General features: G+C 43.2%; 1 protein-coding gene across 1 annotated transcript in view; it reads right to left on the reverse strand.

Annotated features, from left to right (window-relative positions):
* LOC112107414 (dynamin-3) overlaps window positions 1–20,505 on the reverse strand; it is a 316,224-nt gene extending 295,719 nt beyond the window's left edge. The window contains exon 1 of the mRNA XM_026655330.1: window positions 20,360–20,505. Within this exon, the coding sequence (XP_026511115.1) occupies window positions 20,360–20,505 (146 nt within the window). The remainder of the gene's footprint in view (window positions 1–20,359) is intronic.
* Window positions 20,506–27,577: the final 7,072 nt, after the last annotated feature.

Here is a 27,577-nt window from a genome sequence, read left to right on the forward strand (position 1 = left end):
TAGTGGGGCTCTGCAGGAATAAAACATCAGTAGTCAGTAAGGTCTTCTATCAGGAGCAAATCCTTATAACCATAAATCAAAACCAGTTGCACCATAACCAAAACTGAACTCCTAGCCTTGGATTCAACAGAGTCCTGAAAGCCTAGGTCTGGAGCCCTGCCTTGACACAGATTTTTATATCTTCTCCTTTTGCTCACATGCACAAGAGAAGCTAGAGTTAACTTCTTGCTTGCTGAAGACCTTGTATGCCAATTTACCACTGCACCCTTTCACATGTTGCAAAGTAGGATATGTTTTAGCTAGATCCATGTTATACAACAAATAATTGAGGGAGGGAGATCTAACTACACAGGCTCTTAAACTAAGGCTGGCAGTTCAATTTCTAACTGAAATTTCCAACCTTCACGTCCATGACAAAGCAGCATAGCAGAACAGCCTTGTCATCATTAACACTTGCAAGCAAACAAGTTAAAAGGCAACATGCCACAGTTTCACAGTTCATGACTACAAAGCAAGTGAAAACACAGTTTCCCCTCGCCAAAAAATTCCACTAGGGAGATAACACTTGTACAATGTTACATTTGTAACAGGTCCAGTAAGCGATGGTACAGAGCATTTGCTTTGTTCAGATTGATTTTCTAGCATATTCTGGTCTTGTCCAGTAACTCTACAAAAGTATATACATTCTCCAGATCAAACCAGTGCTCTGACAAGTGCATTCATGCTCATTAGACCTATTTTTGTCATTACTGGCTGAGTTCTTGCCTAATTACTGATATTTAATTGCCCTTTTTGCAACGTTTTGTCATTCCATTTCAGTGTAACAGTCCCAGTGGACATTTTTATACTATTTTTCCTGATATAAGAGTCTTTAGTGGTATTTCAACCATTAATTTTCCCTGCACAGAAATATAAGGAAGTTTTTTTTGGAATAGTGCCAGTAATCAATAAAATTTCCCAAACCTTCATATCAGTGGCTATAAAATGCTGCATTTCTAACACAGATGGGTCTGTAGTATGGCTATATACTAACTACTCTCTAACTCCAATACCAAAGTTTAGCCGCAACCAAATTATCTTGCCTAGAAAATCTGAGAGCAAGTTAAGTGAAGCAAAAGTCTATGGAGCATTACTGGACTTGGGGGGTGGGCAGTTATCTCCCAAATCTTGAAGCCAGTTACCCAGGGCCTTGGTGCACAGATATGGTGCTCTGGTGTCTTTGCTGTAATACAATTAGTGACCAGTTCATGATTTCTTCGAAAGTGGCCTAAGTTTTGCAGTAACAGGGATCTTTCAGGGTTAATCTGCCCTCTACAGATAAGGATAATTTTAACTAAATGACTGTTCAATCCATTAAAAAAAAAAAAACCCCAAAAACACGGCGTCTGGTGGCACCTTAAAGACTAACAAATTTATTTGGGCATAAGCTTTCGTGGGTAAAAAACCCACTTCTTCAGATGCATGGAATGAAAATTATAGATGCAGGCATAAATATACTCACACATGAAGAGAAGGGCGTTACCCTACAAGTGGAGAACCAGTGTTGACAGGGCCAATTCAATCAGGGTGGATGTGGTCCATTCCCAATAATTGATGAGTCAATACCAAGAGAGGGAAAATTGCTTTTGTAGTGAGCCAGCCACTCCCAGTCCCTATTCAAGCCCAAATTAATGGTGTTAAATTTGCAAATGAATTGTAGCTCTGCAGTTTCGCTTTGAAGTATGGCTACTTTTAAATCTGTTATAGAATGTCCACGGAGATTGAAGTGTTCTCCTACTGGCTTTTGTATGTTACCATTCCTAATGTCTGATTTGTGTTCATTTATTCTTTTACATAGTGTGACAAAGTTCTGTCCTTGACTCCGTGGGTCCTGCGTTTCCTGACGGATTTTGCTAGCCTCAGAGGCTCACTGTGACCCTCCACATAGCCCTTCTCTCTAGAGGCAAGGGTCACAGTCTACTGAGCCATTTTCATCAAAAGCCAGCAAGGGAGGTGAGGAGAAACAACCCTCCCTTACACAGTCTCTGTTGTCTCCCAGTATCAGTGATTAATCGGGGAGGGGAGGGGCGGGGGAGAGCCCAGGCCCGCCCTCTACTCCGGGCTCCAGCCCAGGGACTCAAAACTTAGCAGCTATGGAAGCTGACTTTTTGGAAATAGGGCGTGTACAATTCCCTGGGCTACTTCCCCACAGCAGCCCCCACTCAATATCTTCTTCACAATTACCTCAGGGCCTCCTTCCTTGCACCTGATATGGATTCGTACTGCTTCATTCCTCCAACAGCACAGCTCCCTCCTATAGCTCCTGACACCCACACCGCACTGACTAACTGGGAGGCTAACTAGTTCCAGCCAGTCCTTGATTGGCTTCAGGTGTCCCAATCTATCTAGCTGTCTCTCCTGCCTTCTAGAAGGATCTTAATTGGCCCCAGGTGTCTTGATTAACCTGGAGCAACTGCCATTTGGTTACCATGGTACCAGGGATTTGTTTAGCCTGGCGCTAACATACCTGTTCCTCACTACTTTACTGTAGCCATCTGGCCTTGCCCCATCACAATAGAGACTGTCCAGTTTGGCCAATGTACATGGCAGAGGGGCATTGCTGGCACATGATGGCATACATCACATTAGTAGATGTGCAGGTGAATGAGCCCCTGATGGTGTGGCTCATGTGGTTGGATCCTCTGATGGTGTCACTAGAGTAGATATGGGAACAGAGTAGGCAACGGGGTTTGTTACAGGAATTGGTTTCTGGGTTACTGTTTCTGTGGTGTGGTGTGTAGTTGCTGATGAGTATTTGCTTCAGGTTGGGGGGCTGTCTGTAAGTGAGGACTGGCCTGCCTCCCAAGGTCTGTGAGAGTGAGGGATCATTTTCCAGGATAGGTTGTAGATTGTGGATAATGCGCTGGAGAGGTTTTAGCTGGGGGCTGTACGTGATGGCCAGTGCTGTTCTGTTATTTTCCTTGTTGGGCCTGTCCTGTAGTAGGAATGGTAATATACAAAAGCCAGTAGGAGAACACTTCAATCTCCATGGACATTCTATAACAGATTTAAAAGTAGCCATACTTCAACAAAAACATTTCAAAAACAGACTTCAAAGAGAAACTGCAGAGCTACAATTCATTTGCAGATTTAACACCATTAATTTTGGCTCGAATAGGGACTGGCTGGCTCACTACAAAAGCAATTTTCCCTCTCTTGATATTGACACCTCCTCATCAATTATTGGGAGTGGACCACATTCACCCTGATTCAATTGGCCCTGTCAACACTGGTTCTCCACTTGTAAGGTAACTCCCTTCTCTTCATGTGTCAGTATATTTATGCCTGCATCTATAATTTTCACTCCATGCATCTGGAGAAGTGGTTTTTTTACCCACGAAAGCTTAGGCACAAATAAATCTGTTAGTCTTTAAGGTGCCACCGGACTCCTCGTTGTTTTTTTGTGGATACAGACTAACACGGCTACCCCTCTGATACTTGTTCAATCAATGACAGGCAGCAAGTACCAGGGGTCATAATTGTACTTAGCCTGTACAGTTTGCACACAGCTCTGAGGAGGAAAAATTGTGCATCCAGTCATTCCTAAAACTCATTAATGATTTTCTCACTTCCCTGGTAGATGGAGAAACTAAGGCCCTGAGCCTTCCAGCCATTCTTCTGGACTGTTAGTGTCCTCTTCTTCTGATGGAGACAATCGGCCAATAAGGGATTCCATGTCTGTCCAGCTATATATGCTGAACCCATCATTGTGGTATCTGAGTTCCTCTCAAGTGCTCAGAGGCAAATTGCCTAGAAGTGGCTGAAGGAAACCTCAATCTGGAAAGCATCACCCCTTCCTTTGAAAATGATGAGCTAGGCTATTTCACAGCACCACCTTCTAGCACCTGGAACCTCTCTTTGGAGATGCTTTCCTCATGGCACCAAGAGACCAAGGATACAAGTCCTAAGGAGAGTGGAAGAGAGATGTGACAGTGAGCACACTGTGTGCCTGAAGATTACTTTAGGTAGGAGACGTGAGAAGTCCAAAAACAGCTTGCTAGTGAGCTTAAATGGAGAGAATAAAGAATCTTAATCATCACAATTGGGTGCCTTCCTAATGATCCTATTTAATTCTATGGTCATTGAGGGAGGAGCAAAAGTTAAGGTCCTATACATGCAGGAAGGTGGAGATGCTTTACAGAAGCACGCTTAGAAACCTCTGTGGTCACACTTCCCTCCTGATCTCTGGATGGCAGAGGCTGGCTGAAGTGTCCCCCAGAAACCAAGTATCTTCAGAAAACTCATTCCTGCTCCACAAACTGGCCAGCAATTACTACTTCTCCCCTTAAGGGCTCGTACTAGAGCTGCTGAAAAATTAATGCCAAAAGTTACTCCACTCTCAGTGGTGGAGTTCTCCAACAGTCAAGGACAAGTGGAGAAAACAATTACTCCGGGGCAGGGGGGAGCCCTGAATAGAAACCTGGAAAAAATGAACCATACAGACATCATTGTTGGTACCACCATGCTAATTCTATATGTTAATTGTGTTGACACTACCTTATCAGTTACATTTCTACACAAATAAAGAGATCACATTCAAGCATGCACTAAAGCCTGGAAAACCTAAGAAAAAACAACTTTCCAGTATGAAAAAAATCTTATGTTAAAAGCTCACAGACTTTACATAAGTGAAAGCTTTCAAAGAGTCTAGATCTGGGGTCAGCAATCTTTCAGAAGTGGTGTGCTGAGTACTCATTTATTCACTCTAATTTAAGGTTTCGCGTGCCAGTAATACATTTTAACGTTTTTAGAAGGTCTCTTTCAATAAGTCTATAATATATAACTAAACTATTGTTGTATGTAAAGTAAATAAGGTTTTTAAAATGTTTAAGAAGCTTCATTTAAAATTAAATTAAAATGCAGAGCCCCCCGGACCGGTGGCCAGGACCTGGGCAGTGTGAGTGCCACTGAAAATCAGCTCGCGTGCCGCCTTTGGCACGTATGCCATAGGTTGCCTACCCCCTTGGTCTAGATAATGTTTAGAGGGCTGCACACTAGCAATCCCATGACAGTGATGACAACATGCCAGCCGAAAGCACAGAGATAAAGAGGTGAGATGAAACACTGCTCTGTTCATGCTGATTCTACTTCAGCTGTGCTTTTATTTGCTGCACTAACCAATCAGGATGCTGCCGGTAGGGCCTAGTAAGCAAACTACTGTATGCACCATACAGCCCTTCTCTGTGGCAGGCATCCAGAACATTACAGCATCGTATCAACTCTGCAAAACTACTTCTTTTTCTTGTAAGACAAAGTAAAAGTTTCTGTTATCTACTGTCCAGATGGTGTCCTCCACCAATTTCAAGTAGAAAAGAAAAAACAAAAAACAGGAAGTCTTAAAATGTCTATGTTAAAGAGTAAAATATGTGCCTTCATGCCAATAATGTATTTTGTTCTCCTAACACCAAAATGTTCACTCACATGAGAAGGCTAATTTGCACAGGATGTTAGTGCATAGAAGTACAAAAAATACAAATGCAGTGAGATTTTGCTTCTCAGTACCAGTACAGGAGAGCAAAAATACCTCCATCACCCAACATCACATCAGTATTCTGTACAGAAGTTGCCATTATCATCCATAGTTACCACACTTTATTTGAATGTTTATTTTAGTAAAGGTCTGAGTCGGAAATTATTTCATTCAAAAGTCAGATTTATACATAATTTACTGAATTTCCTGTTTGCAATAATTACATGAAAAATAATATGTGCACACAACCTCCCACAGATGTGGTGATGATATCAATTTCATAAGCTGAACCACCACATCATGAATGGCTATCACTCATTTCACCTTTGATCACTTTATATGTATCTTGGCAACAAGCCCACCTCCACCAGGACTAATTCTAACATCTCAAATCTCAGTGCCACTATCAAAACCTCTGACAAAAAATATATCCTTTTGCTCCAAATATGAACCCTCCCAAAAATGTACACTGGTTTGGAGACCCAGATCAGCCAATACAGAATTTTTAATTAGTGATATGGTGGAAGGTCTGATATTTCATTTTTTGTCAGGAGCAGAAATGGGACCTCTGTGTCATTAAAATATCATGAAGGCTTTTGCTTCTGCCTCTGGTAGATCATGAGGTGTCAGACCATATAATTGCCATACTTTTGTATGGAAAAGCTATTACAGGTCATTTTGAGAGGTTGGAATATTATTGGTTCTAATTTCTCTCTCCTTCCAAAGCCCATACAATGGGAATTGCAGTATTAAGGCAGCCTAGCTTTCAGGAGGTTGGATCAATAAAAGCAGGGTGGTTTTAAACCCATAATTTTTGTTTCTCATACTAGACATTCACATCTCACTTATCCTGCACATTCCAGCAGCTGCAAAGCACACTGGTGTACTGCATGCATGAACCTCAGGATATTACTGAGGCTGATGACACACAAGACTAGTGCAAGCTCAAGAGATGGGTAACATTCGAAATTTTAAGTTAAATTTCCATCTCCCCGCAACCCTAAGACTGAATTACTACCATGGCATAACATTAATGTAAGGTAGGTCTGGTCAAGCCATACCAATGGTTGCCTACAATGAGAAACCACAGTTACCAGCAAGGGAATTAATTTTTCTCTCATATATGTGACATCCATTGCTTTGGCCATAATTGCCAGGACATCATATAGGTCAGAATATGAACAATCAGTAATAACATAAGGAAGAAGTGGAACATTACACCAAAATCCTTGAAAGAAATGTTCTTCATTCTCACTAAAAAATAACTGGACACAGACTGAAGGATTCTATGTCCATATGGGCAAGTGGTCCTTCAGTCTAAAGAAGGCCAGGCACACCGAAAAGGAAAAATGAAACAAAACATACTCTAGGATTATGCTGAATCCAGTCCCATAAATCCCTCTCCCCAGAGTCAAGGCAAACAAGTCCCAAACTCCCTCACCTCAGGGTTAAGCAAACAAAAGTCCTTTGTTCTCTCCTTTATTCAAGGGGGAAAAAACCCAACAAATTCCAAATACCCTTTTCTCAGAGTTTATGCACCCCACCTCCCCCCACCCCAAACAATTGTTTTAGAATTATTTCCTCTACAGACCAACTTCCCTCAGAATGACTCTTAAGTGCCGGGAGTGGCTGGAGAACGTAACTTCCTCTTTCTACTCCTTTTATGTTCTCCAAGCTAGTTTCCAGGAAGACTAATGAGGTTGAGCTGCTGCTGGTCCCAGTCCATTAATCCTTGCCTACCAACACAGAATCCTAATAGCCTAGAATTCTGGGGCTTCATGAACCAAGTCCCACATGCATAGTATAGCCTATTGCTGTCCAAAACCTGTATCTGAGTAGGAAAGGGCACTTCTTTTGTAATGGTTAGTGAAAGAATTAATAGATGACCATGTAGCAACTCTGCAGATGTCATCAGACAAGGATCTCACAGTGCCCCTTATGGAGTGTGTAACAAATTTTCTTTGGTGGATCCAGTTTGGCTGCTTGACAAGTCCTGGAATATAGCTCTTTTAATCCACCCTGATACAGAGGTTTAAAATGCCTTACAACTTTTCTTGTGTCTACCACAAAGCATTATGCATTTGCCACTGTTTAATTCATTAAAAACAGAATTTAATAGCTATTACACTTTAAAAAATATCCCAAATACTAGAAATTACTGTGTTAAAAATCTGTGTGATAAACAGCAAACAAATCAAACCTTAAGATAGATACAATTTACATTTAAAAACTTTGTTGATATTCAAAGTGATATTCAGAGTGAAATTCTGGCTGTAGTGAAGCAAATAGTAAAACTCCCATTGAATTCAATCAAATTTCTCCCTTAATTTTGTGGAAGAAAATCTATTTACATATTAGGGTGCAGAAATATTAAGCTAAATCTTAACATTAATACAAAGCAAAGTTTTCTCAGTCAAATTATAGAAGCATGGCATTGATGCTAGAAGTGCTAAGTTTAAGAGTGCTTCAAACTTCCCTGTTATCTACAGCTATGATTCATAGATTCCAAGACCAGAAGGAACAACTGTGATCTAGTGTGTCCTCCTGTATCAATAACACAGGTCATAGAACTTCCCCCAAAAAATTCCTAGAGCAGATCTGTTAGAAAAACATCTAACCTGGATTTCAAAATTGTCACTGATGGAGAATCCAGCACGACCCTCAGTAAATTGTTCCAGTGGTTAATTAGCCTCACTGTTAAAGATTCATGACTTATTTCCAGTCTGAATTTGTTTAGCTTCAACTTCCAGCCACTGGATTGTGTTCCACCTTTCTCTGCTAGACTGAAGAGACAATTATTAAATATTTGTTCCCCAAGTAGATACTTATAGACTGTAATCAAGTCATCCCTTAATCTCCTTCGTTAAGCTAAACGGATTGAGCTCTATGCGGGCTCAAAAAAAAGAACTAGATAAGTTCATGGAGGATAGATCCATCAATGGCTATTAGCCAGGGTGGGCAGGAATGGTGTCCCTAGCCTGTTTGCCAGAAGCTGGGAATGGGCGATAGGGAATGGAACACTTGATGATTACCTGTTCTGTTCATTCCCTCTGGGGCACCTGGCATTGGCCACTGTCAGAAGACAGGCTACTGGGCTAGATGGACCTTTTGTCTGACCCAAGATGGCCGTTTTATGTTCTTATGAGTCTATCGCTACAAGGCATTTTTCTAATCCTTTATCATTCTTGTGGCTCTTCTCGGAACCCTCTCCAATTTATCAACATCCTTCTTGAATTGTGGGCACTATTCATACACTATACACTCTTCCAGCAGTGGTCACACCAGTGCCAAATACAGAGGTAAAATAAGCTCTCTACTCCTACTCAAGATTCCCCTGTTTAGGCATCCCAAGATCACATTAGCTCTTTTGCCACATCTATTTAATATGTGCCATGTTAATTTTATACCGTTCTAGTTTTTTAAATCTAAACATCATGCAGTACCAAGTCAAACACCTTACAGAAGTCTAAGTATACTAAGTCAACACCATTACCTTTATCAACCAACCTTGTAATCTCATCAAAAAAAGATATCAAATTAGTTTGACAGGATCTATTTTCATAGAATCATAGAACATTAGGATTGGAAGAGACCTCAGGCTGTCATCTAGTCCAATCCCCTGCTCAAAGCAGGACCAACACCAACTAAATCATCCCAGCCAGGGCTTTGTCAAGCTAGGCCTTAAAAACCTCTAAGGATGGAGATTCCACCACTTCCCTAGGTAACTCATTCCAGTGCTTCACCACCCTCCTAGCGAAATAGTGTTTCCTAATATCCATATCAGGGGGTAGCCGTGTTAGTCTGTATCTACAAAAACAACAAAGAGTCTGGTGGCACCTTAAAGACTAACAGATTTATTCGGGCATAAGCTTTCGTGGGTAAAAACCTCACTTCTTCAGATGCATAGAGTGAAAGTTACAGATGCAGGCATTATATACTGACACATGGAGAGCAGGGAGAGCCACAAGAATGATAAAGGATTAGAAAAATGCCTTGTAGTGATAGACTCATAAGAACATAAAACGGCCATCTTGGGTCAGACAAAAAGGTCCATCTAGCCCAGTAGCCTGTCTTCTGACAGTGGCCAATGCCAGGTGCTCCAGAGGGAATGAACAGAACAGGTAATCATCATTCACCTGCACATCTACTAATGTTATATATGCCATCATGTGCCAGCAATGCCCCTCTGCCATGTACATTGGCCAAACCGGACAGTCCCTCCGCAAAAGAATAAATGGACACAAATCGGACATCAGGAATGGTAACATACAAAAGCCAGTAAGTGAACACTTCAATCTCCCTGGTCATTCTATTACAGATTTAAAAGTCACTATCATTGAACAAAAAAAACTTCAGAAACAGACTTCAAAGAGAAACAGCAGAACTAAAATTCATTTGCAAATTTAACACCATTAATCTGGGCTTGAAAAGGGACTGGGAGTGGCTGGCTCATTACAGAAGCAGCTTTTCCTCTCCTGGAATTGACACCTCCTCATCTATTATTGGGAGTGGACTACATCCACCCTGATTGAATTGGCCCTGTCCACACTGGTTCTCCACTTGCGAAGTAACTCCCTGCTCTCCATGTGTCAGTATATAATGCCTGCATCTGTAACTTTCACTCTATGCATCTGAAGAAGTGAGGTTTTTACCCATGAAAGCTTATGCCCAAATAAATCTGTTAGTCTTTAAGGTGCCACCAGACTCCTTGTTCTAATATCCATAAACCCATACATTACCCTGCTTTAAATTTTTGTTAATCGAATCCCATATCAGCTGTTCCATTATCTTGCCCAGAATCAATGTCAGGCTGACAGGCCTATAATTACCTCAGTCATCCCATTTACCCTTTTTAAATATTGGCATAGTATTACCTTTCTTTTCCAGTCTTCTTGAACTTCCGCACTGCTCCAAGACTTATTGAAAATCAACATTAATGATCAAGTGAGCTCCTCAGCCAGCTCTTTTAAAACTCTTGGATGCAAGCTATCTGGGGCCTGCTCATTTAAAAATGTCTACCTTCAGTAGCTTCTATTTAACATCTTCCAGAGATAATAATGGAGTGGAAAGAGTGTTATCATCCCCATATGATGAGACTATATCATCAATCTTCTCTCACATCCCCAAGGCCATCACAGACAGAGTCTGGCAGTACATCAAAGCCTGGCATGTAAATAAATGGGATTTTACACATCTATAATCAAATAATGCTGCCTTGTTCATTTCAGTGCAACTCATTAAAAAAATATGATACAAGGTCACAGTTAAACTAATAATCTTTTCCCATTGTAAATGTATTTACACTATATACTGAGACATGCGGCTCCAAAGGATTGCTAGTAATCCTTACTGCACTATCAAACTACCAAACAAAGGGAGTCCATACAATGATATTTATAGTTTATATTGAGGTAGCATGTAGGAACCCCAGTCATAGACTAGGACCCCACCGTGCTGTACCAAACACAGAACAAAGAGACTTGTCCCTGACCCAAAGAGTTTACAATGTAGTTGAATATTCTTTGATTACACCAGTGAACACTAAAAATTTAACCAGTTGGATAAATTATTGTTTATTACAATGGTCCCCAAACTTTTCACCTCATATTCCCCTTTATCCTGTTCACACACTCCTGCCCCCAGATCCAGAGCCGGGAGCAAGGACGCGGCTCCAAGAGGGAAGGACGCGGACACGGGTAAGGGGCCTGAGGCTGTGGCCACAGCTGGGGATGGGATGGGGCTGGCAGCCGGGGGCGCAGCCAGGAGTGGAGCTGGGTGGCACTCCCTCCCTGCCTCTGTGGGGGCTGGCCTGGGCCCCAGCCATGCCCCCCGAATGTTCCTCCGTGCCCCCCACAGGGTGCGCCCAACAGTTTGGGGACCTCTGGTTTATTGGTCAGGGTGTCTTAATACAAATATGATGAACCACGACTAGGAGTTATCCAGAGAAGACACCTGCAAAGACCTGTATTAGTACAGAGAAACAACATCACTGCTGAGACAAAATGGAGAAACACACACTAAAATGTATTAATGCGGTAGTGATGCAACATGACTCATACATAATGTCATTACCAAAACATGCTTTGGGTTATATTTGTAGCTAATATACTCTGATCTTACGATCATGCACTCACGCTTCTCTGTGTCAAAATTAGAAAGGAAAAGGAAACTATTGCTTTATGCCTTTAGCTACTGTCTTTTATGTTTACATTCCTTGGTCCCGCAAGTAACACGGATTGTTGTATTAAACATCTTGTTCACTGTTTATTTGTTTTTGTATTTTGAAAAAGAAGAGAAATGTAAAAGATCAAAGACTGTATAACTAGACAATCAGAATCATGTGATTGTATAGCTACGCTATTTGTCTACATTATACTATTACTCAGATATAATACAACCAAGCTTTCCACCCTGCTGAAGCAGTGTGAATCGAATGCAGAGGTGTCAAGGGCCAGATTAGTGGTGAGAGCGGCAGAGGGAATAGACTGGAACAAAAAGCATGGGGGGGAGAGGGTAGAAAAAAAGCAGTAATGGTCATGTGCGTGATCATATGTAGTGTGTTCTAGAGCACTGAATCTGCAGGACATGTGCATGCAGCCTAATGGCTAACTGCTTTGAAATTAGTTCTATGGCAAAGCACATGACTTCTACTGTGAGGATTTGCAGAGGCAATGTTATGAAAGGACAGGCATGACACTGCAGGAAGATAATCCAGTATATGGTAAAAACCCAAGGAAGGGTTTGGATTCTGACATTCTTTAAGGATACCAAAAGCTAGGTGCTTGTGTCAAAACACCTCGTTCATCAAGTAATAGTGGCTTTTAGAGATGCATAACGTACTGAGTTATTTGTCTTATACAGCTTATTCATCACAATTTGTATCATTTAAGGAGAGAGAATCCACCAGTCTAGATAACACCGTGTTCAAGTGTATTTTTAGACTTGCTCACCAACGGGTCCTTTTACCAGTGCTCATGCGGCAGCTGTAAACACTAATGTAAATGAAAGACGACATTCCTGCATATGAATTGTTAAATTCTTATACCCCACCTTCCATCTCAGCATCTCAGGACTTCGCACAGGTGCTGTCAAGGTTAACATTTGAAGCAAGCACCCTCGTATGCATTTTACAGACATGGAAACAGAAGCAGAGTGGTTAAGTGACTTGTTCAAGGCCACAAATGAGTCAGTGGCAGAGATGGGAATAGAGTCCCTGAGTCCTGGCTGCCTCTATCCTGTTGTAACCATTACACACTTCCTCTCTGTATTTACAGTAGATGTAGCAACATTACAAATATCTTTCCTTTAAAAGCTCTTCTAGGATTTCCCCTCTGTTTGGCCTATGAATAGGACTGTCACATGTTTCAGAAGTTAACGGGAGTGAAATCCTACAGAGCATGCCTATGAGAGAAAACAAAAGAAAAGGACACTGGTAACCTGTTTATTCCCTCTGACCCAAGCCTCATGTTTAGGACTCAACCCTGAGAGGCAGCGAGAACTACATTTTTAAAGGTATTTAGGTGCCTCAATATGCAGATAGGCGCTTTCAAACAACCTCATTAGGCCGCTCCCTCCGACTGGATTTCAAATGGTACATTGAAATCAATAGGCTGTAGGCACTTATGTGCTTTCGAGAATCCCACTAGGCACTTATATACCTTTAAAAATCTGGCCACAGGTTCCTCCTGTGAAATGATAAGTGCCCTCGATTCAAGGGCAACTTAGAGATCTCAGCACTGTGCAGGATTGGACTGCTAACAGATACCTTTTACATGTTTTAAAGATTATTTAGGTCCTGAACAGACCTAAAATATTAAGTTCATGGTTACTATAAAGTCATCAATATATCCTAGTCCTATACAGGATAGGAAAATTACATGAAGAGATTCCTCTATATAACCATTAAATAGAAGTGTTTTTTGATTATTCTGAACTGTTGACAATCCAACTGAGCAAGGATCAAACTCTCATGATTCACATCTGGGTTCAAGTCAGATAACATGACACTGTCTGCCTTACAACTGATCATTTGAAAGCTATTTTTTGTAAAGAGAAGGCCTATGAAAATGTTTACATATCATTATCTGCTAGTACATATTGACTTAACATTCCTACAAACTGCTTAAATACTGGATTAAGAGACCTCCGTTACCAGACTACACGTCAGAGAGCTAACTTTACTGTTCGTTGTCAAACACAGATTTCCTTAAAAAAAGATAAGCATTCTAATCAATTAAGAGTATCTGCCAAAAATAAGGAGGAGGTTGCTTAAACTGAAAATTCTAAGGAAAAAACCTTGCCTTCTACATGAAGAGTATCAATCAATTTGATCACTTGTTGTCGAATGTATTACAGTCAAGTACACATTTATTTGTGTTTACACATTGCACCTATCAATAATTCTCTAAGCTTGTATGCATGAATAGCAGTTCAACGTCCACATCTATCAAGTTCATATTTAAGGAAAAAACAAGGTCACATATATACATTTAGAGGTTGTAGAACAGTTATAAATAAGATATGTTGGAAGGATATTAAATAGGGAACTAGACAATGGCATATGACTTCTATTCAGTGGAATATATATTTAAATACCCAGAAACAACTCTCTCAGTATTCTGGAATATTTTGATAACTAGATTAATGGAGTAACCACAGCTGTACAATCCTTTAATTAAATTGGCGGAAAGGAGGGAAATGACATGTTTGAAGAAGAGGATTTCCACTTCCATTAGATCCTTAAGATAAAAAAAAATAATACAGACCTGTATTTTAGTCTGAATCTACTGTTTTTCTCTGGTCTGAAAAGCTGGAGAAAAAGCTACCAATTTTCTAGGACATTCCTCGCTGGTTAATCCTATGACAGTACAATTTATTATTTAAATTATTAAATTAATTTAGTTAAAATCATTGTAGCCATTGTACTCTGCGCCTCCACAGAATGCACAAGCTCCACTAAACAGGTGTCTTTGCTCTGCAAATATCAAATGCTTAGCTTCGACAGTCAGCTGAACTCTCTTCTTTTCCCCCTCACAATTTGATATAGACTTTTAGCATTAGCAATTACCACTGCAAGGTAAAAGAATTACATATGCACATGAGGAAATGCTGTAATTTGGAAAACATGCACTGGTACATGTTTTATAAGAGGGACCAAAAACTAGAATAAAAACAACACATACTGCTCCTAAAGAATAAGTAATAGTGAGGAAATGGTCAAGAAATAATGGCAGATTCTGAAAAGGCAGCACAATCATATTACAGAACAGAACCTCAGGCTTTGAAAATTAAAGTGCACAGTCTGCTGTGTATGTTTGACTGTGAATGACGTATTATAATCAAAAGTTCACATCCCTTATAAAGCAATTACTTTGCCACATGCCAATTATATTAAGCAAAGTAGGAAATAGAGAGCTTTCATTTTTGAAATCTAATTATTAATACTTAAATATTCATAAAAGTCAGAAAATAAGGTTATTCCACTTAGGACTGAATAAAGAGCCTCTGAGAAGAGCACAATAAGCATAGGAGGGCTGCCATCTTAAAAAATTCACTCTGCTGAATGGACTCTCCTCCGGAGAAGTCTCTGCTGTGCTTTTCCAACGTCTGAGAACTATTCACGCTAGGTACAATTTACAAGTTTGCTTCCTGCCCTCTTGCCATTATTTTTCTTTTATATATTACTCATTAGCTTCCAGGGAATATTTTCAAAAAGCACAAACGGGGTACAGGCCTTGATCAGGCACCCACTAAAGTCAATGGTGCAGAATCAGGCACCAGGGCCAGATCCCCAAAGGTACTTGGGCCCCTAACTTCCATGGATTTAAACAGGAGTTAGGTCCCTAATGCTTTTGAGGATCTGAGCCTAGGGTGCCCAATTCTCATTGACTTGCAATGGCAATCAGGTACCTAACTTCTCTTTATGCCTTTGACTATCTCTCCTGCTGGTTCCCACACTGCTAGACTCCTTGGTTATCAGTTTGTGCACGTTTACTTTTACTACAATTATCCTCCGGGGTTGGGGGGGGGAGTGCAGAATGGAAGAATGTGTGTTGTTCTTACAGTCTTCGTTCCTCAGACAATGGTAGACAATACGGTTTCCTCCAACTGTGTAGCGCAAATGCTCCCCCCAGGGGAAGGACTCGCCAGAGGGGCGCAGACAACCTCTCCTTTGTTCTCCAGAATCTTAAGAGAGTCTCTAGATGTTACATTGGCAAAGAAAACCTTCAAAACATGCCCCAAGTGTAACCAAATCAGAAATGTCTGCCTAAGTTTGCACGGACTCCAAAATACCGACTCTGAAGTGTGAACATTATGCATTTCAATGGGTACTAACTTAGCTATCAGTGAGGATACTTTAAATGCACTATTGCCAATTCATGCAATTTCAACAGCAAGTAACACAAATTTAGCCCTGCTAAAGAATTTCTGGCCATTGCTCAGTTTTGGGAAAGCAGAATAATAATAAATAATAATAAATAATAATAATACCTATCTCGGCACTTTTCATCTGTATATCTCAAAGTGCTTTGCAAAGGAAGCAAGTATTATTACTCCCATTTTACTGATGGGGAAACTGAGACACGGCACAGTGACATTACCCAACTGGATGTGGCAGAGCAGGGAATAGAACCCCAGGTTGTCTTAGTCTAGTGCTCTATCCACTAGGCCACACTGCCTCCTTCACATAATTCCAAAGCTTGTAGTTTGTAACTGCAAGTTCAGAGACCAGACTTCCACTGACTGCCATTAGTATTTCTGTGCCCTCCACAATCTCCATTATTAAACAAACTTCATCCTGCTACCTTAGAGGACAAAACCAATGTGCATCATTCACCCATTTCACAGACAAGATAACTGAGAACTTGTACAAAATCACTTCACATAGAGCTAGAAACAGAACCCAAGTCTTACAGAGAGCCAAGCCTCAGACATTCTCACACACACCCTTTCAGAAGGGCTACTGCAAACTAGATGCTGCTGTACTCCACATTAACACAGTGTACCTAGAAGTCAGGCCACAGAGATTCACAACTCATAGTGCTTACACACTAGAAAATCTGATTGCTCAAGTGGTAGAGAGAGGCGTTTACATCCAGAGGTCCCACATCCAGCCTCCACAGACAACCCCAACAGGGACGTTTTCACATTTAGTTATGCTGTCTGTAACCACTAGTCCCCAATCTACTCTCAGTGCTAAGATGAGAAACCAAGAATCCTGATGCCCAGCATTCCATTACTGCCTCACAAACACTTGTGAAATCCACTGCCAACGTATGTGTCACATCTCCAGGCATGGTCTGGTCCACACACAGGATAACAACATGCTTTCCCACCACGGGCTACTAATATAGCTGAAGTGGAATAGTCTGTACTGTGGTTATGAAGGCTGTGGGTTCAAAAACTACTGATGTAAAAAGAATACATATATGTGTGAGGGAGTGTAAGGACCATGGACTGATTTTATATTGCAAAACATGGTATTTGATGTGGATTTGAATGCTCTGTTAATACCTGTTTTACTGTCACATTTTCACTGTCTGTATTTGGTTTAGTGACAGCTTTCCCTTGGACACAAGGTGAAGCACACTCAGCATGTGTGAGACTGACAGCAATGTATGAGAGATTTTGCCTATGTTCGAGTAGGATCCCATGCCTGTGTAAACTCCAAAAAGTAAGAACTTGATTTAATAAGCTTATTGTTTCCAAAAACTTTGCTGTCCCCATAAATACTGATGAGAGTGAAGCTATGCCCTGAGGCATCCCAGTGCATAGGTGCTGGAACTAGTGGTGCTAGGGGTGCAGCCTCACCGCCTGGCTTGAAGTGGTTTCCATCATATACAGGGTTTTGGTTCAGTGGCTCTCAGTGCCCCCACTCAGGGCCGCCCAGAGGATTCAGGGGGCCTGGGGCAAAGCAATTTTGGGGGCCCCTTCCATAAAAAAAAAGTTGAAATTCTATAGAATACTATATTCTCGTGGGGGCCTGGGGCAAATTGCCCCACTTGCTCCCCCCATCCCCCGGGCGGCCCTGCCCCCACTGTACAAATTGTTCCAGTACCCCTGTCCCAGAGAGTTATAAAGCCTGTCACTGATAGGTCACCAGTGTAAATCCGGCCCACCTCAGCAGGGATTAAAAAGTTGTAGCCATCACAACTCTTTGAGATGAGTCTGGCAAGTCCACGTTGCAGCTCCCACATCATAGACTCATCACTTTACTTTGCACTAGACTAGATGGCAAGCTCTTCAGGGAAGAGACTGTCTCTTACCACAAGTATCAGGGGTAGCTATGTTAGTCTGTATCCACAAAAACAACAAGGAGTCCGGTGCCACCTTAAAGACTAAGGGATTTATTTGGGCATAAGCGTTCATGGGTAAAAAAACCCACTTCTTGTTTTTTACCCATGAACGCTTATGCCCAAATAAATGTTAGTCTTTAAGGTGCCACGGGACTCCTTGTTGTTTTTGTCTCTTACCACATAAAGCACCTAGCACTATGGGTCCTCAAGATCCTCTCTGCAGGAGCTCTCACTAGAAGATCAAAGTGATCTTCTTTACTATAAGTGTGAAAGTGGGCAACACTGCAATTGTCACAAATACTGCAGGTGGGTAGGGGGAGTGCAAAAATGATAAATCAGTCCAAAAACATGCTTTAAACCCTTGGGGGTTTGTTTGTTTTTTGTTTCTTTGTTTTTTTAAAAACCTCATGTTCTGGGGACCAATCCCAGGATTTTTGAACTTTTGGGACTGGCAGTTCAGTCAGTACCAACACTGCTGGCTATTACGTTGCTTATCAAAGCATGTGAGAAAGGAGAGGAAGTATTATACTATAAAGATCTACACACCAACAGTTTCCAAAAGAGGAAGGAGCGCGTGGAAGACATATCATAAATTAAGATGTGCAAGCTCTTCAACACATGGTGAGGTTATAGTGGGCAGCACATTGGCTTTTTTCCCCCCCCTTAAGTGGATCTCTGCTTTCAAAAGTTTGGAAAACACTGGTATATTGCACCACTATTTAACACCACATTTGGCTCTGTACATGCACTTATGAATTGTACAAACATTTATACACATGCTGGTACAACACCTTTGCCAAAGATTTTAAGAAGAAAAAAAAAAGTGAAAAAAAATCTAAAAGACTGAATTTTGAATACTGTAGCATAAAGTTCCTACTATATGTCCTGCCATGTAATGCTTACTACAATGGCAATGAGTGAGACCAAAACAAAGCCACAACAGCTACAACACTACATACAATAATAGTTAAGGGTCACTTTGAAGCCAAACCCATTGATCAGCAAAAACTAGAATCCCATGTGGTATTTATAGTTGTTTCTTCAACATTTATATTTTCCCAGAAAGATCACTATTAAGTATCCTAGCATAATAAGATTTTAACTGATGTTATCCAAGTTATACTGATTTTTTTTTTCTACATCACAGAAACAAATGGGCTCTTCATAAATATTTTGAGACCAAACAGTGTTCAGTTAAAGGCCAATAAACTTTATGTCATTTTAAAAAAAAATTAAAAATTAAAAATACAATTTAAAAAAGCCCTATTCCCCTAATCATTTTACATTCCCTTGATTAGTTCTGCAGCACTGGAAGTTGTGAAATATGCTAATGGGGAACAGCTCCTGCATAACATTTGTGCCCAATAGCAATCACATCAGCAACCTTGTCTCTTTCTCAGAGGGAAGTACAGATTGAACACAACACCGTCCTCTTGGATCTCCAGCACAGATAAACTGCACAAGAAAGGTAAATGATAGCCCATTTCCAGACGTGATCTGTGAAGTCAGTTGTGTGATTTTAATGCTACAGATCTTTGGCCAAATGTTTCTCTTGGCTAAAACATACACACACCCAAAACACATGCACAACATGGATTTCTCCAATATATACACGTCAGTGTTTACAGATACAAAACCTTTGTTTCTGACACCTGTGAGGAAATGTGTGGCTCTCATTGGATGGGATTCACTACACAACAACATGTTTCTTCTATTTATTACCCCCCCTCCTCGGTTTTATAAGGGCTGCTTATGAGAGCATTTAACCTGAAATAAATGACATGGGTGGGTGCTGTTTTCTGGTGTGACTTAGCATGCCTGGTTGGCTGACAGCATCTTCTGCAGGCTGTGAGCAAACCTTCATTAACTGGAAGATATAAAAATCCCCCGGCCATCCCTCCCTGCACTATTCCCTTTAATTCAACCTTGCAGAATTCTACTAGCAACCCATCTGGGACAAGTCCCCTCTCCCTGGCCCTTCGGTTCTCACAGCGAGGACGGGCAAGTGGATTTTCATGACCACTTTGCAAAGAGCTATAAATGTTATGGCCTCCGCTGATTTACCTGCCCCCAGAGCTTTTGCTGACTCAAACATTAACTGTAAAGGCCACCCCGGGGGGGGGGGGTATTTCAGGGAGGCAATTCGAGGGGGGAGCTGTGGGTTTGGGGGATGTTAGCCGGGTGAGTGGTTTCAGAGAAGGGATTTGGGGGAGCCCCGGTGATTTGGCGCTGGAGGTCCGAGGGGACGTGAGAGGGGGTAATTCCCTAGAGGTAGTTCAGGGAAGGCTGAGAGCCAGGGGATGCCAGGAGGAAGCGGTAGGTTTGCGAGGGGCTAGAGAGGCCGGGGGAGGCTGCGGGTTCGGGGGCGCTGGAGGGATTGCTGATAGGGGGATTAGAGCAGCAGCCCGCAGATCTGGGGGTGCGCGAGGGTGATAAAGGGGGTCGGGGCCGCTAGAGGGGGCCGAGAGGCGGGATAAGCGGGGAGGGCGATGGGCTCGGCAGCCGACTCCGCCCGAGCTCGCCCCGGCTCGCCGGGCTCCCCGCCGCCCCTCACCTGGAGACGCAGTTCTCCAGCACCGAGCTCTTGCCGGCGCTCTGCCCGCCCACCACAGCGATCTGCGGCAGCTCCAACAGGCAGCTCTGCCCCAGCGCCGCGAAGGCGTCCTGCAGCCGGTTCACCAGCTCGATGAGCCCCTCCATCCCGCCGCCGCCGCTGACAGGTAACAGACCCGGCTGAGCGGCGCGCATGCCCACTGCCCAGCGCGCCCGAGGGCGGTGCCACCCAGACAGGCCACGCCCACTGCGCCGGCAGGACACGCCCACCGCCTAGCTCCGCTCCCTGGGCGCTGTGGTGGTGGCAGCAGGAGCAGGCTGGGTGGGAAGGTAGCACTGGGCCCATTGAGCCACTGGGTCTGAGGCCCCCCCTACTCTGGGGGTCCTAGTGTGACAGTGGCAATAGTGACTGCTGGTGCCAGTGCCCCCCTACTCTGTGAGGAAGCTGCACCTGCTCTAGGGGGGCAGGGCCACCCCCCCACACACACACCACACTTCACATACATAGGATTTTTTTTAAGGTAAATCATGAGATTATTTTTTACCTGATCCATTGGGAGCCCATTGTATTCACCTTTTGCTGTCTGCACATGTTAGGTACACACAGGTCACATTTTCAAGCTTTTCTCCATACCTCTAGGGCCTCAAAACTTTTGTTTTTAAAATGAGGGCCAAGAGCAGGGTAAAAATCACAAAAGTTGGCAACCAGCTTCTATTCTAAACCCCTTCTTTCTATCCTACCTATAACTTTGGTTCGGAGAAAGCACAACTTACATTAGAAATGCCCTGCCATCCTTTTAGGTATCTGAAGAAACCCTGCTAGTTACTTGAGGATTATTTTTAATCTATTTTTTGTCTCCTGCTAGCTTCTTACTATCCCCTTCAAACTCACCCTTCAGCTTATGCTCCTTGAAAATGCTTTAGGCAGCTGTATGTGAAGAAAATAATTTACAATAAAGCAAGTTATGAATGATTTTCAGCATTATGTATACCGTGTGAGCCCTCTTTTGGGTAGTTGCACCCTAGAGAGGAGATAAGGGTTCTAGAGATGACAGCTTTTCTTTTGTATGCAGTGTTAGTGTAGCGATGTTGGTCTCAGAATATTAGAGAGACAAAGTGGGTGACAAGGTGGCTTGTCTCTCTTACCAACAGAAGATGGTCCAATGAGAGCTATTATTACCTCATCCACCTTGTCTCAGCTTTTCTTCTAGCTTGAGAGGTAGCGGCCTGTTGTTTTTGGAACTCTTAAACAAGGTTTCTGCCTCCAGCTTTGCATGTGTTTAGGCTCCCTCCTACAACTGGCTTCATGTGACCAGATGGCTGCTCCCACACAGAGCCCCATTTATATAAAGGGTTCTGCATGGAAGCCACCCACACAGAGCCAGTTGCAAGATTAAAGAACAACCTTCCAGATGCTATGGCCTCTCCCCAATGAAGGTTCCATCGAAGATCCCATTCTAAGACTGATTTTCATTCATCTTGTAACAAAAGGCAAGCAAACAGTAAAGAAAACCAAGCTTGCAATATTGTACGGTTAAAAAGCTGACAATTATAATCTCTTGTAAAAATTCAGTAAATATTCCTTGACCTGAGGAAATTTAAATATGTCTCCTTTTTTAAAATGTTGGCAAAGTGGCTGTGGATCTGCCCCAAAAGTGACATTATACCACAAAACGTGAAACTTAGGTAGAGTTTGACACTGGCTCGTGCAACAGCCACTTTTCAAGAATAGGGAGAGTAAAGAAGTTGCCGTTATTTTAAACTAGAAATGAGTCTCTGGCAGTGAAATTGATGCAGAATATTTTCATCGCTGACCTCTGAATTGGCCCAGGTTACTTCTCAAATGTGAAAGGAATCTACAAGATATGGACAAATGACTCCTCCTGCTCCTCCATTACCTACGAAAACTCCCCCTGAGCTTAGGGAGACTGTGTGGGAATCCATTTTCCCAAAGGGGTGAACTTAAGTGACTTGCTGAAAGTTACAGGGAATTTGTGACAGCGCCAGAAACCGAAACTTGGTCTCAAGGTAACAAACTCAGCCACATCTAAACTACTAGACCTGTGGTTCTCAATCTGTTTTGGTCTGTCACTGTGACCCACACAATGACCAAAAAATAGTCCCGTAGCCCAGCTCCCACACTCCTGAATCATAGGATAATTTTCAGCCCATGAGGCAGGCTTGTGGGTTGTGGGGCGATTTTTCACCCATTTTGTGCACTGCAGAACTTGCAGACCAAAACAGGAGGAGCTGGGCCTAAGTGAGGCTTCTCCTTCCCCTTGCATGGTATTTAACTGCTGGGGTTGAGACTGAGAATCACTGCTCCTTAGGGGCTGCAAAGCCAGATCCATAACGCTTCAAACTCCAGCCCTAGAGCGGAGGAATTGCTCTCAGACTGGATAATGGATAGACCGGACAAAGCAGAAGTGGGACAGGAGTAGATTAGATTAGGGAGAGGGTGTAGGAAAAGCCTCAAGGAAAGGGCAATAAGATTTAAGATGGTGCAGACCTCAGTTGCTAATTAGAGGGTCCCTGAGCGGGAACCTGGAGTAGAGAGGGTGGGACTGGGTTCTCCTACCAGACACTAGGGGGAGTGGCACCATCAAGGCAGTGAATGGGAAGACTGCCAGAGACAGTATGTATGATAGACTTTGATACCCCAGAAGGGGGAAAACACATAGTTACCTGACCAGAGGGCCAAGCTAATGAAGAAAGGGCACCCTGAGTCGCAGAGGGAGAAAGGCAGCCTGGCACACACATGAGTGGCAAACAGGGGCTGTGGGACCTGAAAAGAGCAACCAGGAGGAGGTGCTGTAGTAGTGAGTGAACCCATCACAGGCACAGAAAGGTTCAGATGCTGATACTGGTATTGGCTGCATAACAACAGCCATTGGAGAGAGTGGACGCTAACCCTTGTTATGTGACAGAGCAATACCCTTTTGTATTGTAACCCTGACCCAGGTCATGTGACTGGGGCCAGGAAATAAAGGTTACCTTCTTACCAGGACTCTGGTATATCACCCCTTTAATACATGGTGTCTAAAGAAAAACTGGATCTGTGCCAAAAATGAAACCACCTGAATCCCACTTTGTGGAACAGTACCTGGCAGACAGTCAGTTGCAGCACATTCAAATTTTCTAGAAGGAAATGGTATTTCAGGGAAATCAGAGAGGGAAAAATGTACCTCGCTGCTACATGTGACAGGCACAGAAGCATTGGAGATCTACAGTCCAGTCCAGTGGGCGCATAGGGAAGACTGCAAACTGCTAGGCAAAGTCATTCAAAAATTTGAAGAATACTTTGATTCACAGAAGAACATCACTTGGAAAAGACGCATTTTCTTTTGAAGAAACTAAGTGCCAGGTGAGACCATTGACTATTATGTTACAGACCTGAGTAAGAAAGCAAAGCCACGTCAATTTCAAGAATGAACAGACAGATTGTTTAGAAACAAATTATTTTTGGTGTTACTGATAACTAAGTGAAAGCAAGGTTATTTTAATAAATTGACTTTATTTGTAAAGAGCAATGGATAGTTGCAGGGCTACTGAAAACTGTGCTTCCCAAATGAAAGTATTAGCAAACAGAGAAAGAACTGCAGTTTATTTAATTAAAAATGTGTACCTAGGCTAAAACTACTAGAGTATAAGGATAATCGAATGGCAGGGATCAGATTTGTTTGCAATGCAACACAAAGGTCCTGCATGCAATAAGAGTCACCATTTTGCAAAAAAGTGTCATTCTCAGCAAAAGTTGCAAAGAAATACAAAAGCAAAAATAGATTCATGAACATTCAGCTGAAGGACAAAGTGATGAGGAGGAGCTGGCCTCTTAATAAATTTACAAAGCAAAGTTCTACAGTTGTTTGTAACACTGGAAATAAATGAACAAAGAGTGAACTGCAGAACAGATCCAAGATAATCCCTGCAAACAGAGACATTCTGTAGATGGACAGTTATCATTTCAAAGAGTTTGAAACAGGAGGTGCTGTGTGTACTTGTATTGAATAGCAATCTGGAAAAGGAGATAATCAAATGGGTGTGTAACTTGTCTGCAGAATAGAATGCAAAAAATATTCTTCAAGAGTTTAGTGAAGTGATTAACCAAATGGGATGCATTATGAGTGTATACAACACGTCACACTGATATAAATCCCAGTGTCCCTCCCAATATGCATGCACCACATAAAAGTCCCATTGAGCACTGAGAAATAAGACAAAAGCTGAATTTTGCCAGATGGTAACTTTAGCATGTGGGTAGTCCCATGAAGTCAACATGACTAATTCATCTGCTTAAAGTTAAGCATGTGCATTAGTGTTTGCAGGATTGGAGCCTAAATTTGTTGCATCTCTCAAATGCTCCTTAGAAGTTATTAGCTTGGACAGCAGCATTCACTCCTTTAATTTAATACCCTGTTGACTATCCCCTCCAATTTGGTTAACTTTTTAAACTGCATCTTCATTTACTATCACAAAATTAAAAAATGAAAGGTGTAAAAAAAAAAAAAAATCCCCCAAACCTGAGAAATTCCCAAACCAAAAACTGGCCAAAGACCAGGTAAGGTTGGTAAATGACAACTGTATCCTTACCTATCCGATCATTTACAAATAACAAGCACCTAAAAGCCAAGAAATGAAGAGTTAAGGACTGAGGCTATGTCTACACTACAGAATTAGGTCGGATTTATAGAAGCCGGTTTTATAGAAACCGGTTGTATGCAGCCGATTGTGTGTGTCCCCACCTAAAATGCTCTAAGTGCATGAAGTCGGCGGACCGCGTCCACAGTACCGAGGCTAGCGTCGACTTCCGGCGCATTGCACTATGGTACCTATCCCACAGTTCCCGGAGCCTCCGGCGCCCATTGGAATTATGGGTTGAGATCGCAATGCCCGGATGATGCAAAGCAGTGCCGCGAGGGGTTCTGGGTACATTGCGTCAGGCCCCTCCCCCGCCGTCACAGCAACGGCAGACAATAGATTCGCGCCTTTTTACCTGGGTTACCTGTGCAGACAACATACCACGCCAAGCATTGAGCCCGCTCAGCTCAGCTCACCGTCACCATATCTCTTCCGGGTGCCGGCAAACGTGGGACTGCATTGCTAAACAGCAGCAGCAGCTTACTGCCTTTTGGCGGTAGACGGTGCAGCATGACTGGTAGCCTTCATTGGCGATCTGGGTGCAGGCAGCCGTGGGGCTGGCAGCCGTAGGGCTGCATTGCACCAGCCCCTTGCCTTTTGGTAGAAGATGGTATATTACGACTGGTAACCGTCGTCATCGTACTGCAGTGGCTGTCGATCATGGACACCCGGGCAGACAATGATGGTTATCAGTCGTAGTATGCTATTTTCTGCCAAGTGCCCAATATTGTCTGCTAAGCACCCAGAAGAGGCCGAGGGCTATCTGGGTGCTGGCAGACATGGGGCTGGCAGCCGTGGGGCTGCATTGCACCAGCCCCCTTGCCTTGATGATGATGGTTATCAGACGTAGTATGCGCAGGATGGGGCAACATTGCTACACAGCAGCAACCCCTTGCCTTTTGGGCAGTAGATAGTATATTACGACTGGTATCCATCGTTGTCATACTGGGTATCAGATCGTGCAATAGACCTGAAGGCTAACTGCCAAGCGCCCAGTATTTGCTGCCAAGCACCCAGAAAATGCCAAGGGCTATCAGTCATGCTGCACCGTCGTCTTAAGATGTAAAAAATAGATTTATTCTGTATTCATTTGCTTCCCCCCCTTCTTCCTGCTAAACCCAGGCTTTTGAGTTCAATCTTTGGGGGGGGGGGGCATTCTGTGTGACAGTTGTTTGTGTTTCTCCCTGATGCAAAGCCACCTTTCTTGATTTTAATTCCCTGTACCTGTATGCCATGTCGTCACTCGACCCTCCCTCCCTCCCTCCCTCCTTCCCCTGGTCCGTCAGATACTACTTTCGCGCCTTTTTTCAGACCAGACGCCATAGCTAGCACTGGGATCATGGAGCCCGCTCAGATCACCGCGGCAATTATGAGCACTATGAACACCACGCGCATTGTCCTGGAGTATATGCAGAGCCAGGACATGCCAAAGCAAAACCAGGACCAGGCAAGGAGGAGGAGGAGGCGATTGCAGCGCGGCGACGAGAGTGATGAGGAAATGGACATGGACCTAGACCTCTCACAAGGCACAGGCCCCAGCAATGTGGAAATCATGATGTTAATGGGGCAGGTTCATGCTGTGGAACGCCAATTCTGGGCCCGGGAAACAAGCACAGACTGGTGGGACCGCATCGTGCTGCAGGTGTGGGACGATTCCCAGTGGCTGCGAAACTTTCGCATGCGTAAGGGCACTTTCATGGAACTTTGTGACTTGCTTTCCCCTGCCCTGAAGCGCCAGAATACCAGGATGAGAGCAGCCCTCACAGTGGAGAAGCGAGTGGTGATAGCCCTGTGGAAGCTTGCAACGCCAGACAGCTACCGGTCAGTCGGGAATCAATTTGGAGTGGGCAAATCTACTGTGGGGGCTGCTGTGATCCAAGTTGCCAGGGCAATGAGAGACCTGGTGATAGCAAGGGTAGTGACTCTGGGAAACGTGCAAGCCATAGTGGATGGCTTTGCTGCAATGGGATTCCCAAACTGTGGTGGGGCCATAGACGGAACCCATATCCCTATCTTGCCACCGGAGCACCAAGCCACCGAGTACATAAACCGCAAGGGGTACTTTTCAATGCTGCTGCAAGCCCTGGTGGATCACAAGGGACGTTTCACCAACATCAACGTGGGCTGGCCGGGAAGGGTACATGATGCTCGCGTCTTCAGGCACTCTGCTCTGTTTAGAAAGCTGGAGGAAGGGACTTTCTTCCCGGACCAGAAAATAACCGTTGGGGATGTTGAAATGCCTATCGTGATCCTTGGGGACCCTGCCTATCCCTTAATGCCATGGCTCATGAAGCCGTACACAGGCAGCCAGGACAGGAGTCAGGGCCTGTTCAACTACAGGCTGAGCAAGTGCCGAATGGTGGTGGAATGTGCATTTGGGCGTTTAAAAGCGCGCTGGCGCAGCTTACTGACTCGCTCAGACCTCAGCGAAAAGAATATCCCCATTGTTATTGCTACTTGCTGTGCGCTCCACAATATCTGTGAAAGTAAGGGGGAGACATTTATGGCGGGGTGGGAGGTTGAGGCAAATCGCCTGGCCGCTGATTACGCGCAGCCAGACACCAGGGCGGTTAGAGGAGCA

Source organism: Terrapene carolina, unplaced genomic scaffold (assembly GCF_002925995.2).
Source record: "Terrapene carolina triunguis isolate 2854851 unplaced genomic scaffold, T_m_triunguis-2.0 Scaffold210, whole genome shotgun sequence".
Lineage (NCBI taxonomy): Eukaryota > Metazoa > Chordata > Testudines > Emydidae > Terrapene > Terrapene triunguis.